We start from the raw sequence: 20,475 nt of genomic DNA on the forward strand, positions 1-20,475 counted from the left end.
ATATCAAATTTTTGGACACATGCATGAAGTATTAAATGTAGTTTTAAAAAATAAACTAATTGCACAGTTTAGCTGGAAATGATGAGATGAATCTTTTGAGTCTAATTAGTACATGATTGGACACTAATTACCAAATAAAAATGAAAATGCTACAGTAACAAAACCTAAAATTTTTCACCAACTAAACACACTCATAATCGATTTATATATATTTCCCGATTCAGTTCCCTGCTTTTTCCTCGCAAAAGTTTTTTTCCCCAAAAAGAAGCGGGCCGTACGAACGCACCTAGACCGCGAAAGGCGAAAACACCCCTCCGCCCTCGGATTTTCCTCCGAAAGCCAAGTCATCTCAACTCCCACTAGAAAACTTCAAGGGTACCAGCTGCCTTCCTGCCTGCCCACAGAAATTGGAAATTCCCCATTCAGAAAGGAGGCTGCTCCGCTTCACACGCGGGCTTTGCTCTGCCCGAAATCTCTCGCTCCCATCAATGGCGTCGCCGACGGCCTGAGCAGCTCCCCAGCTCCGTCGGCGGCGGCGCGACTCCGCACCGGGCTCGCTAGTCTTCGCCGCAGGGAGGAGGAAGTGGAGGAGGAAGGGAGGCCGCGGAGATGGTGGGGGGAGGCGGCGGCGGCGGCGGGGCGCTGCGGCGGGTGGGCAAGTACGAGGTCGGCCGGACCATTGGGGAGGGCACCTTCGCCAAGGTCAAGTTCGCGCAGAACACCGAGACCGGGGAGAGCGTCGCCATGAAGGTGCTCGACCGCTCCTCCATCCTCAAGCACAAGATGGCCGAACAGGTGACCCACCCGAGCTCCATTCAGTTGTATTCCCTCGTGCTCTAGGTCCGGTGTCGGATTATTCGGTCCCCATCACTAGCCTTATCCAGTTGATTGGGGGTTGGTCGAGGATAAGGAGCTCCTGCTCTTGATTCCCCAAAAATGTTGTCGGGATGGCTCGGCATTCCGTTGCTCGGTGGTTCCGCGCTCGGTAGGTTCGTGTTGTGGATTTGGTTAGCGTTTAAGACGTCCAATTCGTTTTTCTTCTGTATCAAAGGATAATAGCTCAATGGATCGAGTTATTGCTAGGTTGATCCTTGCCATTCCATTTACATGGATGAATTTCTCCTTTGCGTTCAAAGGATGTGCGATCCAAGCTTCGTTAACTGTTTCTACCATGGCTTCTTCTTTCAATGAATAAATAAATAAATAAATTGCTGTGCCAAGTTTCATGTTTTGGAAACATGCAATAGTTGTACTAGCTTTGTGATGTACAGCTGCACAGGCTAGCTGAAATGATAGATATCCTTGGGTGACTAACCTGCGTACACATAATCCTTTTTTGCAGATTAAAAGGGAGATATCCATAATGAAGCTTGTCAGGCATCCCAATGTTGTTAGGCTACACGAGGCGCGCTTATCTTTCTCTTCCTATAAACCACTGTTTAACTTCTTTCCTCACCACTTGTCGTCTTTAAAGTACCCGTGCTGTTCATTCTGTTATGTGCAGGTTCTGGCAAGCCGGAAGAAGATATTTATAATCCTGGAGTTCATCACTGGTGGTGAACTATTTGATAAAATTGTAAGACTGCTGTTGTTATTGATAACTGTCTTTTTCACACTTTGACTTTCGGATATGACATATGCAAAATAAACATGATCCATATGTTTGCTGTTTAGATTATATGCCTGTCACATTCCTTCTTGGATGTTCAATCAGTCCCTTGTGCTTTCTCTGTAAGACTAAGAGGAGTACATGTCTTGGACACGGGGAAAAAACATCAAGATGACATGCATTTCCCTTAAGAATCTTTGTATTTTAATTTATAATTGCAGAAAAGAACATGTCATTGTAGTTCACTATGTCCATCGATTCTGGATGGTATTTATGGCTTCAGTTCTAATTCCATTTGAATGTGTTACCCGTACCCTTACATATATGTAGTAATCTAAGGAGTTCGATTTGTATGCACACTTTCTGTATGTACTTTAATCTCAGGTTCAGGTGAAACAATACATTTACATGAAACAGAAACCTAATGATACTGAAAACATACCGTTTCCAGATTCGTCATGGGAGACTTAATGAAGCAGATGCACGCAGATACTTTCAGCAGCTTATTGATGGTGTCGATTTTTGTCACAACAAAGGAGTCTACCATCGAGATCTGAAGGTGATCATTCAATTGGAAAAATGATTAACTCTTCATTTTTCTAACTCATGGACTTGTTAATCACATTTTGCACACATGCAGCCCGAAAATCTCCTCCTTGATTCCCAGGGCAATCTTAAAATTTCAGACTTTGGATTGAGTGCATGGCCTGCCCAGGTGTATATCTTTCTGAAGCTTCATCATACCTTCTCTTTTTGATCACTTCTTAAGCTGCTTTTTTGGTCAACTGCAGGGATCTTCCCTCCTACGTACGACATGTGGAACGCCGAATTATGTTGCCCCAGAGGTACATTATCTGAATTATACAGTTTGAGTTCTTTTGACAATTGCTAAACTTACCCTTGCAACGAAGTGGTAGCTTTGAGATATAACTTCTCTGTCTTAGATGTTTGTAGCTCTCATGCGTGGATACTGAATGCTAATAGTGAAAAACCTTCATTATGCATTTCATTACACACACAAAAAAAGGAAAAAAACTATGGCACTTGAATTGAATACTCAAACATTTAAGGACCATGCATGATGAAATGCCATTCTGCTTTGTAACATGTCATGATAGTTTTATTTCAATCATATCACCTGCAAGTATGGAGTTCCAGTGATGATTCACCGAAATAACAAAAGCCATACCTGTATCTATATACTGAACTAACCAAATAAAGGAGAGCATGAGAATTTCTATTCCGCTGGCAATTTCTGTGTAGAACTTGTACCTTTGCTCAATTGCACATGCCTTTGCACCAAACTTGACTCTTTCAAATATGAATAACTAATTACTTTTTACCCTTTTCATGATAAACTCAGCTCCTATACATGACAAACATTCCCTTGTGTATTTACGGTGCCAACATGTTCATTTCATCTATTGGACCAGGTTCTCAGTCATAAAGGATATAATGGAGCACTTGCTGATACATGGTCATGTGGAGTTATTTTATATGTACTGTTAGCAGGTTTTCTTCCATTCGATGAAGTGGACTTGACTACCCTTTATGGAAAGGTTTGGCCCAAATCAACAACTCTCTTGAGATGAAATACATATGGGTTAGGAACTACAAACAGGAATTGTATACATTCTTTTTGTTAATGCTGCATGGAATCTTTATATGCCAAATCTCATGATGTTTTCTTTTAGTTTTCTCTTTATGCTCTTTAGAAGAGATGCTTTTATAAGAGTATTTGTTGCCTTTTGAAGCTGAACTGTATATTGCCATTTGTTACTTTCATCCTTTGTAGTTTGTATTCAGTTCCAGATATATATTTCGGTCGTGGTTATAACAAGAAATTTCTTAGGTAATTGGCAGTTTGTGGAATGGAATTCCTATATCTTACTGTCTTCTTTTCTTAACACAGATTGAGAGTGCAGAATATTCATTCCCACCCTGGTTTACAGGTGGTGCAAAGTCACTGATTCGTAGAATTCTTGATCCAAATCCAGATATAGTAAGTTGAGCTTGACAATTATTTAGATCTCTGTTCTCAAGGCGTCGCCTAGGCGTCCATGCGCAGTCCACCGATTTGCGCCTTGCTCGCCTAGGCGCCCGCCTTGCTCGCCTAGGCGTCCAGCCGCCCCACCTTGCTAGGCGTCCGCCTTACCGCCTTGAGAACAGAGATTTAGATGGAAGAAACTTTGCTGAGACTGCAGTGCTCTAATATATCCCTTCAGATGTTAAAATATAAAGTTGTAAATATAACAATTCTATGTTAAAGTTGTAATTTTTTACATGTTAGCACTGTGGCATAAGGTTTGCTCAAGTAAATGTGCAACTGCAGTTTGGTATGTCATATGCTGCCAATTTTTTTTCAAATCAGGCATTTATAGAGTTCACATCATTAAAGATACATATTTATGTACTCCATTTATAGAGTAGTTGACAAACTGAACTACTAACCAAATTCTTGGTTTTTCGTACTACTGTTAAGCTAGATCTAATTGACAGATATTGTTCGGTACTTCATCTTAATTGTGTCAATTTATAATTGCTTCGGTTTCATTCCACTAAAGATATGTAATATGTTTTTACTGGATTCAGTTAAGATAGCGGTTGGGAGATATATAAAAGAGAACTATAAGTTAAATGAAAAGGGATGATGTTCCATATAACATACAACTATACAAGTACACCAAATCTTTGATAGTTGCTATCATCATTGGTGTTTGTTGACTAGATATGCTTTCTGACTTGGAACAGCGAATCAGGATAGAAGAGATCAGAAATGACGAATGGTTTCAGAAGAATTACGAGCCTATCAAAGAAATAGAAAGTGAAGAAGTCAACCTTGATGATGTTAATGCAGCTTTTGATAATCCTGAGGTATATACCTTCACCTCGAATTCATTTGGCTGGGAATAGATTTCATTTAGGCATAGTATGCAGTGTACTCAAATATCATCACTTGGTTCCAGTAGTACCCTGGCAAAATGTTTCACTTGCAATCCTACTCATAAGATAAAGGCTATATGATACAATACATATTTATCCTTTCGCTCCAGTGCTTTCTTGAGATCTCTGTACTTATGTACTTTATTTAGTCATAGAGAATTATTAGATGATGCAGTAATCAATCAGATAGTTGTTTTGTGTTTGTTGTTCACAATTATTGAGTTAGAAGACCAAAATACATTGTCAGATATTCTGCCCACAGGCTGTCATCCTTGTCACAATATATATTGCTAAAAGAATGGAAGATAACCTTGAAAGAGAAACAGTTTGAGACAAATTGGGCTTATTTTTAGCAACCCTACCTGTGCAGAAATGTGTCTTTGCTCTGTCTTGCTCATAAAGAAATAAACCTCAATACCCTTAATTTCTGATTATTCAGTAGTTGGTATATTCCATTATCGATAAGCCTTTATATAGCCTCTTTTCATTAGTTTTTTTTATGAGAAGTGTAGCGGTTTTAACTTTTTGTCTAATGTCTATATGTTATGCTTGGGTAAGGAATAGCTTTCATTTTCTGGTAAATTATTGCAGAATATTTTTGTCCTATGCCCAGCTGCCATTCATATGTCTAAGTAGTCATCTCTCTTTCTTTCTTATTTCCATATGTCATTAGCAAATATGCGTAATAGTTCTACCATCTGCAATGTCAGCTCCCTCCCATCCCATTCATTTCTTAAATTGATATTTTCTGGGGACAGAGTCAAAATCTTGAGTTCATAAGCTAAGTAACTGGAGCAGTGTTTTAAAGGCATCGCCAAGGCGTCCAGGCGTACCCAGCTCGCCTTGGGCAACAGCACGCCTTGTCGCCTAGGTGCCGCCTAGGCGTCCAGGCCTACCCGCCTTAGATCGCCTTGTCGCCTTTAAAACAATGACTGGAGGAAGTAACACCTAAACGACATCTTCATTTCTTTACCATGGTGTAGTTGTTCGTAATAGCATTTTGAAACAAGGCTTTGTGTTTCCATACACATGTCACAATTAATAGCCCTCCTCTACCCCTCAAAGCAGCCAAATGGAACACCCAATCACACTGCAAAAGAAAGATCCCATGTAGGGGAAAACTTCCTACTCCATCTGAGCATATATGTGTGTTTGGAATCACCTTGCACATTATTGACTGTAATCTTCCTTGCCTGGTTTGCCACTGTCATCCTGATAGCTACGGTAGGCAGAATTCCTGTCAGAACTTGCCAGATCATTCTTTCCCGTTGTTTAGTTATGGATAAATTATCTGATTGAAATACAAATGTGGGGTGACTTTACTACTGGAATTATGTTCCATTTTGCTACTTAGTAAACTGATAAGAAAGCAGTGTTTTGAGGTTAACTCTGGTGTACTTTGTACTTATTAGTACATATTTATATCTTTTTGCCAATTTGTTTTCTATGATTTCAGGAGGATAATGAGGATGCTTTTGATGATGAAGCAGGTCCTCTAACACTTAATGCATTTGACCTAATCATTCTTTCACGAGGATTGAATCTTGCAGCCCTCTTTGATCGCAGACAGGTAGGATGCTTATTTTATGCTGATTAATGTTTTGACAAAGAAATATTAGTTGTCATATAAAGTGTTGGAGTGTGTGTGTGTTGGCCCATACAGGAGGCCCAGGCCCATCTATGAGGCCCATGTATTGTATACTATATACCCACCCTTCTAGGGTTTGGAGGAATTAATGGAGTTTATTCCTCTAGCATGGTATCAGCCTAGGTTTAGCTTCTCTCCCCTCCTCCTGCCGTCGCCGCCGCCGCCGCCGCCATGGCCGGCCGGCCGTCGACGCCCCTCCCCTCTCCTCTTTCCCTCCTCTCTCCTCTCCCGCCGCTGCCCCTGCCCCTGCAGGCGCGCGAGGCCCCTGGCGGCCCACCGCCGCCCTTGCTGCTGCCGCAGGGGCGCCGGGCCTCGGCGCCGCAGCGGAGGGCGGGCTGGCCCCGACCGCCGCCATCGCGGATCCGCCGCCGCACCCGCCGTCCTGCCCGCCGCCGCGGCTGCAGCCGGCTTGGCCGCTGCGGGCGCCGCCGGCCTGGCCGCCGAAGGCGCCGCGGGCGTGGCCGGCCCGGCCGCCGCGGGCGCCTTGCCCACCGCCGCTGCCCTGCCTGGCGCGGCCGGCCTGAGCGTCGCCCCCCTTCCCCACGCTGGCGCCGCTCCTTCTCGCGGTGGCCCCTTCCTCCGGGATGCCCACCAGGCCGCTGCCATCGTTGCGGGCAAGCAGCCCCTTCCCGCCGGGGTCGCTACGGCCGACTCCGCCATTGCGCAGCCCTCCTCGCCGCCAAGACTGAGGCTGCAACGGCCTATGATACGCGGATACTTCGCAAAACTCACGTACCGGTATCGGATACCGTATCGGATATCCGTACTCCACGGATACTCCCGGATACGTATCCCGTAAGTATCGGACTATTTAGGTATTTTCAAATAATAAAAATAAATCGGATACTCGTGGGATACCTATGGATATCTGTCCGATACCTTCAAACCCTAACAACACCACTCAATCGCTTTGTATAAAGGTCCTCTGTTCAGTTGTGCCACCCTCTCATCCCCACCCGCGCAGCCGCAGGCCCGCAGCAGCCTCGCACGGCTCCCTTGCTGTCACCGCCGCTCGGCCACCCGCCCACGCCTCCTCCTGCTCCTTCCCCGCTGCTCATCGCTCCTTTGCCGTCACCGCCGCCCGGCCACCCGCTCGTGCCTCCTCCTGCTCCTTCCCCATCGCTCGTCGCTCCCTTGCCGTCACCTCCACACGCCCACCCGTCCGTGCCTCCTACTGCTCCAGCGGCTGCGCGGCCTGTCCAGACAGAGGCCCGCACATCTGTTAAATCACTATTTATGGTGGTGCTGCGCTGCTGGAGCTCGCCGCTGGCGAGCCGCCACGACCGCCGGAGCGCGTCCCTGGACGGCCCGCGCGGCCGCCAGAGAGGGAGAGGATGAGCCGCGGCCTCCGGAGAGGGAGAGGAGGAGCCGCGGTAGCCGGAGTTGGCCGCTACACAGAGAAAGAGAGAGAGTGTGCCGGAGGTTGGGGAAGAAGACGACCGACATCCATTCGTGGAACAGACGAACAGATAAGAATAAGATAAGGTTGGTTCTTTTTTACTTTGCCCCTTTCCTTTTTTAATAATTATAGAACATATGAATATATGAGTTTATGACGCATTATAGTCCCTGGAGCTTCTATTTTCTCACATTCTAGTTCCTGAAACTTTTATTTATTTTTATTTTTTATATATATTGGCGTATCCCCGTATCCTTGTTTTTGGAAAAATGGCGTATCGGAGTATCCCCGTATCGCGTACCGGTATCCGCGTATCCGGGCAACATATGCAGCGGCCCAGGAGCGTGTACGCGCGGCCGCACTCGCTTGGGAACGTGAGCGTGCTGCGGCAGATGCTCTTGCTCACCAGGTCGCCGAGGCGGAGAACTACCTCTTCGTCTCCTCCGACCGGCAGCCGATCGTCGACTTCACCGACACTGTCGCCTCCTCCCACCAGGCCCCGTCAGCTATGACAGGCCCTCGGCCCGACCCGACCGATTCGATGGTCGCCCAGCTCCACCTCCAGGCCGCTGGGGTCCAGAACATCCGGGCCCTGATTTCCGTCGTCCTTGACCTTGCGTCGTCCTCCTATGGGCGCTGGTGGGATCAGGTCCTCCTCAGCCTCCGTCGCTACGCCCTCGACGATCACATCCTCCTCGACACGCCGGTTGCGGTGCGGGACACGGCGTGGCTACGCCGCGACAGTGTTGTCATGTCTTGGATCTTTGGGACCCTCTCCCTAGATCTCCAGGACATTGTCAGGACTCACGGCGGCACCGCGCGCCAGGCCTGGCTGGCACTCGAGGGCTAGTTCCTTGGCAACGCCGAGGCCCGCGCTCTTCAGGTCGATGCGTCCTTCCGCACCTTCGAGCAAGGGGACCTCTCCGTTGGTGAGTACTGCCGGCGGATGAAGGGTATGGCTGATGCCCTTCATGACCTCGGCTGCCCGATGGGAGACGCATCTTGGTGCTCAATGTCCTGCGGGGTCTCAACGACACCTATGGCCACCTGCGGACATGGATCACCAGGCAGCGGCCTTTCCCCTCCTTCCTGCAGGTTCGGGACGACCTCGTCCTGGAGGAGATCACAAAGGGGCCCATGACAGGATCGTCCTCCTCCGCCTCCTCCACTGCGCTCGTTGCTACTCCACCGAGCTCCTCTGCCCCGCCTGCCACCTCTTTTGGTGCTCCCCCTCGGGCCAAGCGGGGGTGGGGGGGGGGTGTCGTCGGCGAGAGGGGCGTGGTGGTGGTACCGGTCATTGGAGCACACCCACACCTCCTGCTCCTGCTAGTGTGCCCTAGCCATCCATCAACAACCCATGGTCAGGGCGCATCTCGATGTGGCCATTCCAGGGCCAGGGGGGCTCCTCGTCCTCAGCACCAGCCAGCGGCCATGTTCACGGGCGCCGCTCCGCTCATGCCGCCCTGGACTCCACCCGCGCAGCCCAGCCCGTCTCAGCCCTGGTCTGGCGGATGGGACTAGGCTGCTCTGGCACAGTCCTTCAGTACCATGGGGCTGACACCGCCAGTCAGTACCGACTGGATTGCTGACTTGGGGGCTTCGTTCCACACCACGCCTGATGTTGGTATTCTTTTTTCTGTCCGACTCATCCTTCTTGCCCCTCTTCTATCATGGTTGGTGATGAGTCTTGTCTTCCTGTCACCTCCGTGGGTACTGCTCCTGGTTCTTTTCGTATTCCTTGTTCTTGTTGCTCCCAACATGGTCCATAATTTTCTTTCCATTCGCCAATTTACAGCTGACAATTGCTGTTCTGTCGAATTTGACTCTTTTGGTCTTACTGTGAAGGATTTGGCTTCCCGGCGTCCACTTCTCCGATGTGACAGCACGGGGTCCCTTTACACCCTCCGTCTTCCTGCTTCCGCTCCCCCACCTTCGACTTCCCCTTCGTCAGCTGCATTCACCGCGACTTCATCTTCTACTACTTGGCATCGCCGGCTTAGTCATCTCGGCTGCGACGTTTTTGCTCGCCTCAGTTGTAGTGCAGATGTGCCTTGTACTAGGGCTCCTGATGAGCATCTTTATCATGCGTGCCAGTTAGGTCGTCATGTTAGATTTTCTTTTTATACTTCTCATGTAGCTCATGCTTTTGATCTTGTTCACTGTGACCTGTGGACCTCTCCTGTACTCAGTATTTTTGGCTATAAGTACTATTTGGTGGTGGCTGATGATTTTTCTCACTATTCATGGACTTTTCCTTTGCGCACTAAGTCTGAGACGTTTCCCACCCTCCTCCACTTCTTTGCCTGGGTGTCCACCCAGTTCGGCCTCACCATTAAGGCCGTCCAGTGCGACAATGGCTGTGAGTTCGATAACAACACCTCTCGTTCCTTCTTCCTCTCTCGAGGTGTTCAGCTGCGTATGTCTTGTCCGTATGCCTCTCCTCAGAACGGCAAGACTGAGCGGATGATTTGCACCACTAATGATGTCATGCGCACCCTTCTGCTCCAGCCTCTCTTCCTCCACGCTTTTGGGCTGAGAGCCTTCACACTGCCACCTACTTGCTCAATCGCCTTCCTTCCACTGCTTCCCCTGCTCCCACTCCGCATCACGCTCTTTTCGGTACCCCTCCTCGATATGACCACCTTCGTGTCTTCGGGTGTGCGTGTTACCCTAACCTCTCCGCCACTGCTTCTCATAAGTTGGCGCCTCGGTCGACTCGTTTTGTGTTTTTTGGTTACTCCCCGGACCACAAGGGGTACTGCTGCTTTGACCTCACCTCCCGCCGGATCATTATCTCCCGACACGTGTTTGACGAGTCGGATTTCCCTTTCTCCACCTCCTCTACACCCACCTCCGACCACGAGTTGGACTCCATGTTTCCGACTGACCTGGTGGTTGAGCCACCTTTGCTTGCTTGTCCGTGTCCAGTAGGTTTCCCAGGTGCACCGGCACCGTTTCCGACGGTCTCTGCTGTGCCACGCGCGGCACCGGAGTCCCCCGCTGCGCCACGCGCGGCCCCGGAGTCCCCTACTGCGCCACGCGCGGCACCGGCGCCGTTAGTCGCGTCTGGCGCGGCTCTGGCGGGGCCGGTTTGAAAGAGCATCTAGGCCCCTAGTGGGTTTTGGTGTATTGATTGACAATACGATTAAAGGACTAACTTGTTTGCATGAGATTATGAGCAAGTATTTAATTTGTGGAATGATATAGCTCATGTATTGCAAGCAAATGTGTATGTCCCATTGACAATCATTATATGTGACAAGCTAGAATGAGAAAGAAAAATGGAGGAACAAGATATTCATGTTTGATATGAAAGGCTCTAAAATATTGTTGAAGTTTTGTTAGTTAATATGGGACTCAAAGTGGCAAGCAAAGTTGTAAAAGAAAATTGAGAGCAAGGTACTCATGATTGACATGAAGGCTCCAATATCAATTAAAGGCTTGTTCGACTTTTGATGGAATTCATATGACAAGTAAAGGTTATGAGAATGAGACATAATATGTTGTTGCATAGTCTCAAATTAGAAAGAATTGTCATATGAGATGAATAATTATTGTCAAGGGAAGCAAGCAAGAAGAAAGTGAACGAAACATGAGTTGATGTGCATATGTTGTCTCAAATTGGAAAGCTTACATATGAAAATTAAATGGTGAATTTATTTTGGTAAAGAAGATTTCATGCATGACACAAATCAATGTGAAGTTCAAAATGAACGGCTAGGATGAAGGTAGAGAGGACCGAAAGGCGTGTTTCAAGAGGCTACGCAAGCGTTGGCTTGGGGGGAGCAAGGAAACCGATACGGGTCAAAATACCGGAGATCCTAGAGTCATGGAGAGCTCTATGTTGAAGAGTGTCATTATTAAAGAAAAGAAGGTGACTTGTGAATCAAGGTGGATTCCATTCCTATGCAATACAAAGATTCAAAGTCACTAGCTCAAAGCGGGTATGCTCAAAAGAAAGAAGATGTTGATGCCCTCATGATCTTGATCGAAGAAAAGTCGGCATGATCATATTATGAAGAAGCTCAAGTAATTGTGGAAATTGTATATTTCTTTTATGCACTTGAGTATAGGTATGCCGTACTATTAAGAGGGATGCAACATCAGTAGGTTAGACAATACCAATAGTGCTCAAACCAGTCCCTAGAGAGTTTAGCCTAAGGAGTGAGAGCTAACTGCAGAAAACATAGTGGGACCGGTCTGACCGGTCCAGGGGACCGGTCTGACCGGTCTGAGCAGGGTGAGCCTCCAACGGCTAGTTTTCAAAACCGACCGGCCTGACCGGTCTAACACTGACAGGGCAACGGCTAGTTTTGTGAGAAGGGGTATTTATACCCCATGACTTCATCCATTCGTGGGTGCTGATGCTAGAACATTTCAGAACATCTTTAGAGCCTTGTGAGCACTTGGAGAGTCCTCCCCAACCTCTCTTTGTGAGAGTTGCTTGATTCAAGGTGAATCTTTGAGTTGGGTTGAGTGAATCCATTCCTTGAGAGTCCTTTGAGCAAGAGAGAAACATCCCAAGCTTTGAGCACTTGAGGTTGCGTCGGCCAACTCGATTGAAGCATTTGTTACTCTTGGAGCATCGGCTCCTAGACGGCTAGGCGTCGCCGGCTAGCTCCCAAGGTTGTGGTGAGCAGCGGCAAATTTGTTGCGGCTTCGATCGTGTGCCAAGAGGGCGCATGGTCATATAGTGGAGAAGAGGAGATAGCTTGACCTTGGGGTCACTACGAGCTTCCTCAACGGAGAGTAGGATTCACACGTGGGTGCACGGGGTGAATCCGAACTTCGGTCAAATAAATCACCGTGTCTTCATTACATCATCTCTATTTCGGTTTGATTTACTTACCTTGCATTTATAGTTTTGAGTTTGAATTGTGCTTCCGCTCGATCTACTTGGGTGTGCTCTACTTGTGTGTAGGGACTTGTTTCTATAGTTAGAAATATTCTGCAAGTCACATATCCCAAGTTTGTTATAGGTTCAAGCTTGAGAGGGGACTTGTTCCTGCTGACCGGGCTGTCTGCCTGCATAGACCGGTCTGACCGGTCCAGGCAGTCCCAGCAGGGATTAAGCGCTAATTTTTGAAGAAACGCCTATTCACCCCCCTCTAGGCTACAACATCGCGTGATCAAGATCTTTTCACAGTTCCTGCACCTCCCGCGCGGTACGCCCAGCCCGTGCGGGTCTACCAGCGCCGTGTGGTGCCGGCCCCTGCGCCGGATCCAGAACTTCCGTCTCCGCTCCCGGTGGTTCTCGCGCGGTACGTGGCATGTGGATCTAGACACATAAGCGGATCTGGACACATAAGCGGCGTGCTGATGGTACCCTGGATCGCCACAAGGCTCGCTGGGTTCTCCGGGGTTTCACCCAGCGGTCTGGTGTGGACTATGATGAGACTTTCAGCCTAGTGGTGAAGCCTGTTACAGTTCGCACAGTCCTCTCGCTAGCTCTCTCTCGCTCCTGGCCTGTGCACCAGCTGGACGTGAAGAATGCTTTTCTTCATGGCACTCTGACTGAGACAGTCTACTGCAGTCAGTTAGCGGGTTTTGTGGATTCCAGTCGCCTTAGATGGTCTGCCGGCTCAACAAGTCTCTCTACGGCCTGAAGCAGGCTCCTTGGGTTTGGTACTCTCGGTTTGCCACGTTGCTGACTTTGGGGTTCACGGAGGCCAAGTCAGACACTTCTCTGTTCATTTACCGCCATGGGTCTGAGACTGTCTATCTGCTCCTCTATGTGGATGATATTGTTCTCACAGCTTTCAGTCAGCCCTTGCTTCAGCGCATCATCATGTCCCTGCAGCAGGAGTTTGCTATAAAGGACCTTGGTGTGCTCCACCACTTCTTGGGTGTCACCGTTGAGCGCCGTCCTTCTAGCATGTTTCTTCACCAGCGGCAGTATACTCTTGATATACTGGAGCGGGCAGGGATGACTGATTGCAATCCCTGTTCAACCCCTGTCGACACTCAGGCGAAGCTGTCTGCGGATATGGGCGCCCCTGTCGCTGATCCTACTGCCTACCGAAGTCTTGCTGGTGCTCTGCAGTACCTCACTTTCACCAGGCCGGATCTCACATATGCTATTCAGCAGGTCTGCCTTCATATGCATGACTCTCGGGAGTCACATCTCACTGCTCTGAAGCGTCTTCTCCGATATGTCCGTGGCACTATCGACTACGGCCTGCTCCTTCACCCGTTTTCCTCCTCTGAGCTCGTCGTCTACACCGATGCTGACTGGGCGGGGTGTCCGGACACTCGTCGGAGCACTTCCGGCTATGCCGTTTTCCTCGGTGGCAACCTTGTCTCCTGGTTGTCCAAGCGGCAACCGATTGTCTCCCGCTCCAGTGCAAAGGCGGAGTACCGGGTTGTTGCTAACGGTGTGGCGGAAGCATCCTGGTTCCGACAGCTCTTGGCTAAACTTCACAGCCCGCTCGCCAAGAGCACTCTCGTCTACTGCGACAACGTCAGCGCCGTGTATCTCTCCACAAACCCGGTTCAGCATCAGCGGACAAAGCATGTGGAGATCGACTTGCATTTTGTTCGTGACCGGGTTGCTGTCAGAGATGTTCGGGTTCTCCATGTTCCGATCACCTCCTAGTTCGCCGACATCTTCACCAAGGGTCTCCCCTCCTCGACATTCTCTGAGTTTCGCTCCAGTCTCAACGTCACCTATGGCTAGGTAAGGCTGGGGGGGTACTGTGTACTTCTTTCTTTCTTGTTCAGTCTCGAACTCCGCTGCGCCGGCAGTTCAGACTGCGGGGGGGGGGGGGGGGGGGGGGGGGTGTTGAAGTGTGTGTGTCGGCCCATAAAGTAGGCCCAGGCTTATCTATGAGGCCCATGTATTGTATACTATATATCCACCCTTCTAGGGTTTGGAGGAATTAATGGAGTTTATTCCTCTAGCATAAAGTCCCAGATACAAGTTGTTCTCTTACTATCATGCATTTATGTTGTTTGCACATGGCTATGTGGTTGCTTATTGTTAGTAAAAGTGAATTGTTGAAAAAGTGAAGACTGGATTTAACTCGAATTTGTATCTTCTGAATTGTCGTGTTGTAGACATAGCACAAATTACAATTCATTTTATTCAAATAATATTTACTTGTTGGTGTAAAATGTCATAAACATTGGCTCATCTGACCAAGAGCAAGAAATATGGCTTCCACTGTCCACTTCGCCTTTTGAGTTGTTTCACCTCATCATGTTCCAAATCCAAATCTTTTAAAAGATATTGATTGTCAAAGATTCAAAAGTTCGACTGCATAAACGAGGGAGTAAATACTCTTTCAAATGGTGTTGCACCCAAGGTAATTCATAGTATCCTAAGTGGGGGTAGAGTACGTGGGTAACACTAATGTTTAAGAATCATGTACACTGATGGTTCTATACTTCTATACATACCATGGTCATCGGTGGCGAATCTAGGATGTGATCCTGGGGGGGGTGCGTCTCATTTTCCCCTTCTCTCTTTTTCTTCTTCCTCCTCTTGTTCATTGATGGTTGAAAATTATTGGTTGGGGGGAGGGGGTGCTTTGGGGCGACTCCATGGGAGTAGGGTGGGGCTGGAGCTCCCCCACCATACCCCCCCCCCCCTACACCTCTGGATTCGCCCTTGACGGTAATTGCTGCGAGCATTTTACAGTATTGATTTTGTGTGTTTTCTTCTCAGCCTTAATAATTGCTTGACCTACAGGACTATGACAAGCTTCGGAATAGATTCTTATCGCGCAAACCAGCTAAGGTCATCTTGTCAAGTATGGAGGTTGTTGCACAATCAATGGGATTTAAGACGCACATCCGCAATTACAAGGTAAAGTTTGTTTTCCCTTGACATGCAAATCTTCTAGCATTATACCTCAGCAGGCAAGGCTATTGTTCCGTTCATCTCTGTAATTGCCTACAGCTGACTATGTTCTGGTTTTAAAGCTTGGCTTGATTCCCCTTCAGTTTTGTTGTGGTCTATAAATGGAATTACTTCGGTTTCTTGAAAAGTGATGCTATGTTTTCTCCAATGTGACAATAAACAACATAAATAACAATATCCGCCCACAAATTATATTAAACTCAGCAAAACATATGTAACTTCATCTTTCATACCACTGGTTTAACGGTGTTGAATTGTATTGTCAGTGATATAACTCTTCACTTTGTTATTTGACCAGTTGCATTATTGTTTTTGTTTTGCATAGTGCAGGAAGTTACAAATGTTTTGATGAAAAAATGTAGGTTCAGGTTATTTCCATGTAACATAATTTTCAGGAGATTTTTCTTTTGATATTATATGTTACAAGTTAACTCCGCCTATGCTGACTGAAAGACTCTCTCTCCTGAGTCGTCTCAGCATAGCCGGTCCCAAGCCCGGATAAAGGAGGAGGGTTGCGTTAGGTTTTGGCAAACCAGCATAAAAATAGCCACTCTAATGGATTTGAAACCCACAAGAAACTCGTTGGGGCGTAACCCTCTTAGCGACGCGCTACATCGGAACCCGGGTGGTGATAAATGGGCAAGGACCGGCTCGCCATCCCCCCCAAGGGCGCGTCGTATCATGACCTGGGTACGATGATAAGTGAGTAAGGGTCGGGTCGTCACCTGAATGGCGCGCTACATCTACGCCCGGGTGTAGTGAAAAATGAGCAAGGGTCTTCGCACTTCTCTCGATGGGTGCGAAGGGTAAGGAAGCTAGCCGAGCCAATTAGGATTCGTATAGGTAGCTGGAACGTAGGGTCCCTAACGGGTAAGTTGCGAGAGCTAGTTGATGTAGCAATTAGGAGGCGTGTAAATATTCTATGCGTTCAGGAGACTAAATGGAAGGGCCAGAAGGCGAAGGAGGTTGAGGATACTGGCTTCAAGCTTTGGTACACGGGAGCAACTCCGGGTAGGAATGGTGTAGGCATCTTGATTGATAGGAGCCTTAAGGATGGAGTCGTAGAGGTCAGAAGGCAAGGCGACCGGATTATCCTAATCCGGTTGGTAGTTGGAGATTCGGTTTTGAATGTGATCAGTGCCTATGCCCCTCAGGTAGGCCTTAGTGAGAGCACCAAGATGCAGTTCTGGGAAGATCTAGATAGCATGGTTAGTACCGTGCCTACCAGCGAGAAACTCTTCATAGGAGGAGACCTCAACGGTCATGTGGGTGCGACTAATGTAGGGTTTGAGCGAGTGCACGGGGGTTTTGGGCACGGTAGCAGGAGTCAAGAGGGGGAGGATGTGTTGAACTTCGCGTTAGGCTATGACTTGTTGATAGCGAATACCGTGTTTAAGAAGAGGGAATCCCATCTTGTGACGTTTCGTAGTGGACAACACTCGAGCCAGATCGACTTTATCCTTGCTAGGAGGGAGGATAGACGTGATTGCTTAGATTGTAAGGTGATACCTGGGGAGGGTGTTGTCCCTCAACACAAGCTTGTGGTGGCGGAGTTTCGTCTTCGGGTACGTGTCCACCGGGACAAACGTGCCAAGATTGCGAGAACAAAGTGGTGGAAGCTTAGAGGGGAAGCGGCACAAGCGTTTAAGGAAAGGATGCTAGGTGAGGGGCCTTGGGAAGAAGGAGAAGACGCAGATGATATGTGGCTAAAGATGGCCACATGTGTTCGGAAGGTGGCCTCAGAGGTGTTTGGCGTGAGTAGGGGAGGCAAACAGGAGGGGAAAGACACCTGGTGGTGGAATGACGAGGTGCAAAGGGCTATTAAGGAGAAGGAGTGTTTCAAGCGCCTCCACCTTGACAAGAGTGCAACCAACATCGAGGGCTATAAATTAGCGAAGAGGGTTGCAAAGCGAGCTGTGAATGTAGCAAAAGGTAAGACGTATGATGACCTGTATCAGCGGCTAGGCACGAAAGAAGGGGAGAAGGACATTTATAGGATGGCTAGGATCCGCGAGCGGAAGACAAGGGACATCAACCAAATCAAATGCATTAAGGATGGGACAGATCGACTGCTAGTGAAGGATGAGGAGATCATGGATAGATGGAGAGAGTACTTCGACAAGTTGTTTAATGGGGAGAGTGAGGGCCCTACCCTTGAGTTAGATGACTCTTTTGACGATACCAACAGACGTTTTGTGAGGAGAATTCAGGAGGTAGAGATCGGGGAGGCTTTGAAGAGAATGAAGCGAGGTAAATCGATGGGCTCTGATGGTATACCCATTGAGGTGTGGAGATGCCTAGGAGATAGAGCAATAGTATGGTTAACTAAGCTTTTTAATCTCATTTTTCGGTCAAACAAGATGCCGAAAGAATGGAGGAGAAGTATATTAGTACCTATCTTCAAAAACAAGGGTGATGTTCAAAGTTGTACTAACTACCGTGGGATTAAGCTGATGAGCCATACGATGAAAATTTGGGAGAGGGTTATCGAGCATCGCCTAAGAAGAGTGACAAGTGTGACCCAAAACCAATTTGGGTTCATGCCTGGAAGGTCAACCATGGAGGCGATTTTCTTAATACGACAATTGATGGAGAGATATAGGGAACAGAAGAAGGACTTGTACATGGTCTTCATTGACCTTGAGAAGGCATATGACAAAGTACCGAGAAATGTCATGTGGTGGGCTTTGGAGAAGCACAAAGTCCCAACTAAGTACATTACCCTCATTAAGGATATGTACAAGGATGCGACGACGTTTGTCCGTACATGTGATGGCAACACCACTGACTTTCCTATTAACATAGGCCTACACCAGGGGTCAGCATTGAGCCCTTATTTATTTGCTTTAGTGATGGATGAGGTCACAAGGGATATACAAGGTGAGATCCCTTGGTGTATGCTCTTTGCTGATGATGTGGTGCTAGTTGACGAGAGTAGGGCAGGGGTTAACAGGAAGTTAGAGCTGTGGAGACGCACGTTAGAGTTGAAAGAGTTCAGACTTAGTAGGACCAAGACCGAGTACATGATGTGCGATTTCAGCGCGACTAGGCATGAGGGGGGAGACGTTAGTCTAGATGGACAAGTGGTGGTCCAAAAGGATACTTTTCGGTATTTAGGATCGGTGCTACAAAAGGATGGCGACATTGATGAAGATGTTAGGCATAGAATTTCAGCTGCCTGGTTGAAATGGCGGCAAGCTTCTGGCATCTTTTGTGACAAGAGGGTGCCACAAAAGTTAAAAGGCAAATTCTATAGAACAGCAATTCGTCTGGTGATGCTATACGGTGCTGAATATTGGCCTACAAAAAGGCGACATGTCCAGCAACTGAGTGTAGCAGAGATGCGGATGTTGCGGTGGTTTTGCGGGCACACAAGGAGGGATAGAGTCCGGAACGAAGTTATTCGGGATAGGGTCGGAGTGGCACCAATTGAGGAGAAACTTACTCAGCATCGGCTGAGATGGTTTGGACATGTCCAACGAAGGCCTCCTGAGGCGCCGGTGCGTAATGGGGTTCTTGAGCGGGTCGATAATGTAAAGAGGGGTAGAGGTAGACCTAAACTGACGTGGGATGGGTCGGTTAAGAGAGACCTTAAGGATTGGAATATCTCTAAAGAGATAGCTTTGGATAGGAGCGTTTGGAGACTAGCTATCAATGTGCCTGAACCTTGAACTTATTTCTTTCGGGTTTCATCTTTAGCCTACCCCAACTTGCTTGGGAAAAAAGGCTATGTTGTTGTTGTTGTTGTATGTTACAAGTTACTTTTAGTTGCTAGTCAGCTGGCATTACTGTGGGAGTATTTTGTTTTCTGGCTAATTGCATTACCATAATATTCAGATGAGGGTGGAAGGTCTAAATGCAGACAAGACTAGTCATCTCTCAATCATGGTTGAGGTGAGTCTTATTCTCTTTCTTGTGCTCAAGTATATTTCTTGTTTTATTGCTTTCTAATGTACTTTACCCCATTTTTCTCATTTTCTCTGGTTTTAGGTTTTCGAAGTTGCTCCATCAATCTTCATGGTAGAACTACAAAGAGCAGCCGGAGATACTTCAGAGTATAACATGGTCAGAGCATTTCTTTTACACCTCACATGATTGCAATCAATTATATTACTTAGGTACAAATACACATAGGACAGCAATAACTGTAATTGTGTGACAGATGCTTCATGCTTGTCGGCTGACACACATATTAGTCTGTAAAAATGTAAAATGTGAAAGTACAAATTGACCTGTTTGATTACTTTTGAACCAGGAATACGCTCAGCTAACACTGCAACTTTTGTTATATCACAGTTTGTAAATAACTACTGCAGCAAATTAGATGATATCATCTGGAAATATCCAACAGAAAAGGGCAAGTCAAGGATATCCCGGTTATCAAAGTGCTGATTTGTTCTCAACCTCCATCATACGTATGTAATTTTCCTGCTTCATTTTCAACTTTTAATGCCATAATTTTTCATCTGACATCCACATACTTGTATCATCTATCAATAACTACATTGTGTTCTCCAATTGTTTCAGGTCTCATGCATAGTCTAGTGCTTTGTTGTATCAAGTATCAACTTGATGTATCTGTGTATCACACTTGATCTCTAATATTCTAGTTTTAGGAGTTGATCTTCGAGTAGTATGCCATCATTGTATATTGAGAGTACCCTTGTACAAAGAGGCCACATCCTGTAGGGGTTTCGGTACCTCAGTTTGTCTGTACAAAATTTCAAGCAATGTGTTCGATTCTGTAGATTTAGTCGAAAACATTGCTTGGTTGTAAACATTTCTCTAATGTATCATGTGTGTCTATCGAATGTCAGATACCTATTTATTCATGTTGATAGAACAGTGTTTATTCCTAGCGCACAATGATGCTGTTGCTGGATCCTGCTCTGTTTCTACTTGCAATCAGTAATCAACAAAGTTGTACGCCTACTACTACAATGAATTTCAGGCAAATGCCCACTCCGAGACACTCCTGATGCAGTAGCCGCGGGCTATGTACCCAATATCTGGTT

The 20,475-nt window shown here is 47.2% G+C and overlaps 1 protein-coding gene across 2 annotated transcripts; it reads left to right on the plus strand.

Annotated features, from left to right (window-relative positions):
* The first annotated feature begins 348 nt into the window (after positions 1-348).
* On the plus strand, positions 349-20,326 carry LOC120676050 (CBL-interacting protein kinase 8-like). Of its 2 annotated transcripts, XM_039957267.1 has the most exons (15): positions 349-795; positions 1,343-1,405; positions 1,505-1,576; positions 2,061-2,168; positions 2,250-2,324; positions 2,401-2,454; positions 3,043-3,168; positions 3,522-3,611; positions 4,361-4,483; positions 6,009-6,122; positions 15,290-15,406; positions 19,298-19,354; positions 19,451-19,525; positions 19,757-19,875; positions 19,988-20,326. In XM_039957267.1, the coding sequence occupies exons 1-14, from the start codon at positions 610-612 to the stop codon at positions 19,850-19,852; spliced, it is 1,356 nt and encodes a 451-aa protein (XP_039813201.1). In that variant the 5' UTR covers positions 349-609; the 3' UTR covers positions 19,853-19,875; positions 19,988-20,326. The 2 variants fall into 2 exon arrangements, with proteins under 2 accessions (XP_039813201.1, XP_039813200.1); XM_039957266.1 differs by having other exon boundaries at positions 1,343-1,576.
* Positions 20,327-20,475: the final 149 nt, after the last annotated feature.

This window comes from Panicum virgatum, chromosome 5N, assembly GCF_016808335.1.
Source record: "Panicum virgatum strain AP13 chromosome 5N, P.virgatum_v5, whole genome shotgun sequence".
NCBI classification, from domain to species: domain Eukaryota; kingdom Viridiplantae; phylum Streptophyta; class Magnoliopsida; order Poales; family Poaceae; genus Panicum; species Panicum virgatum.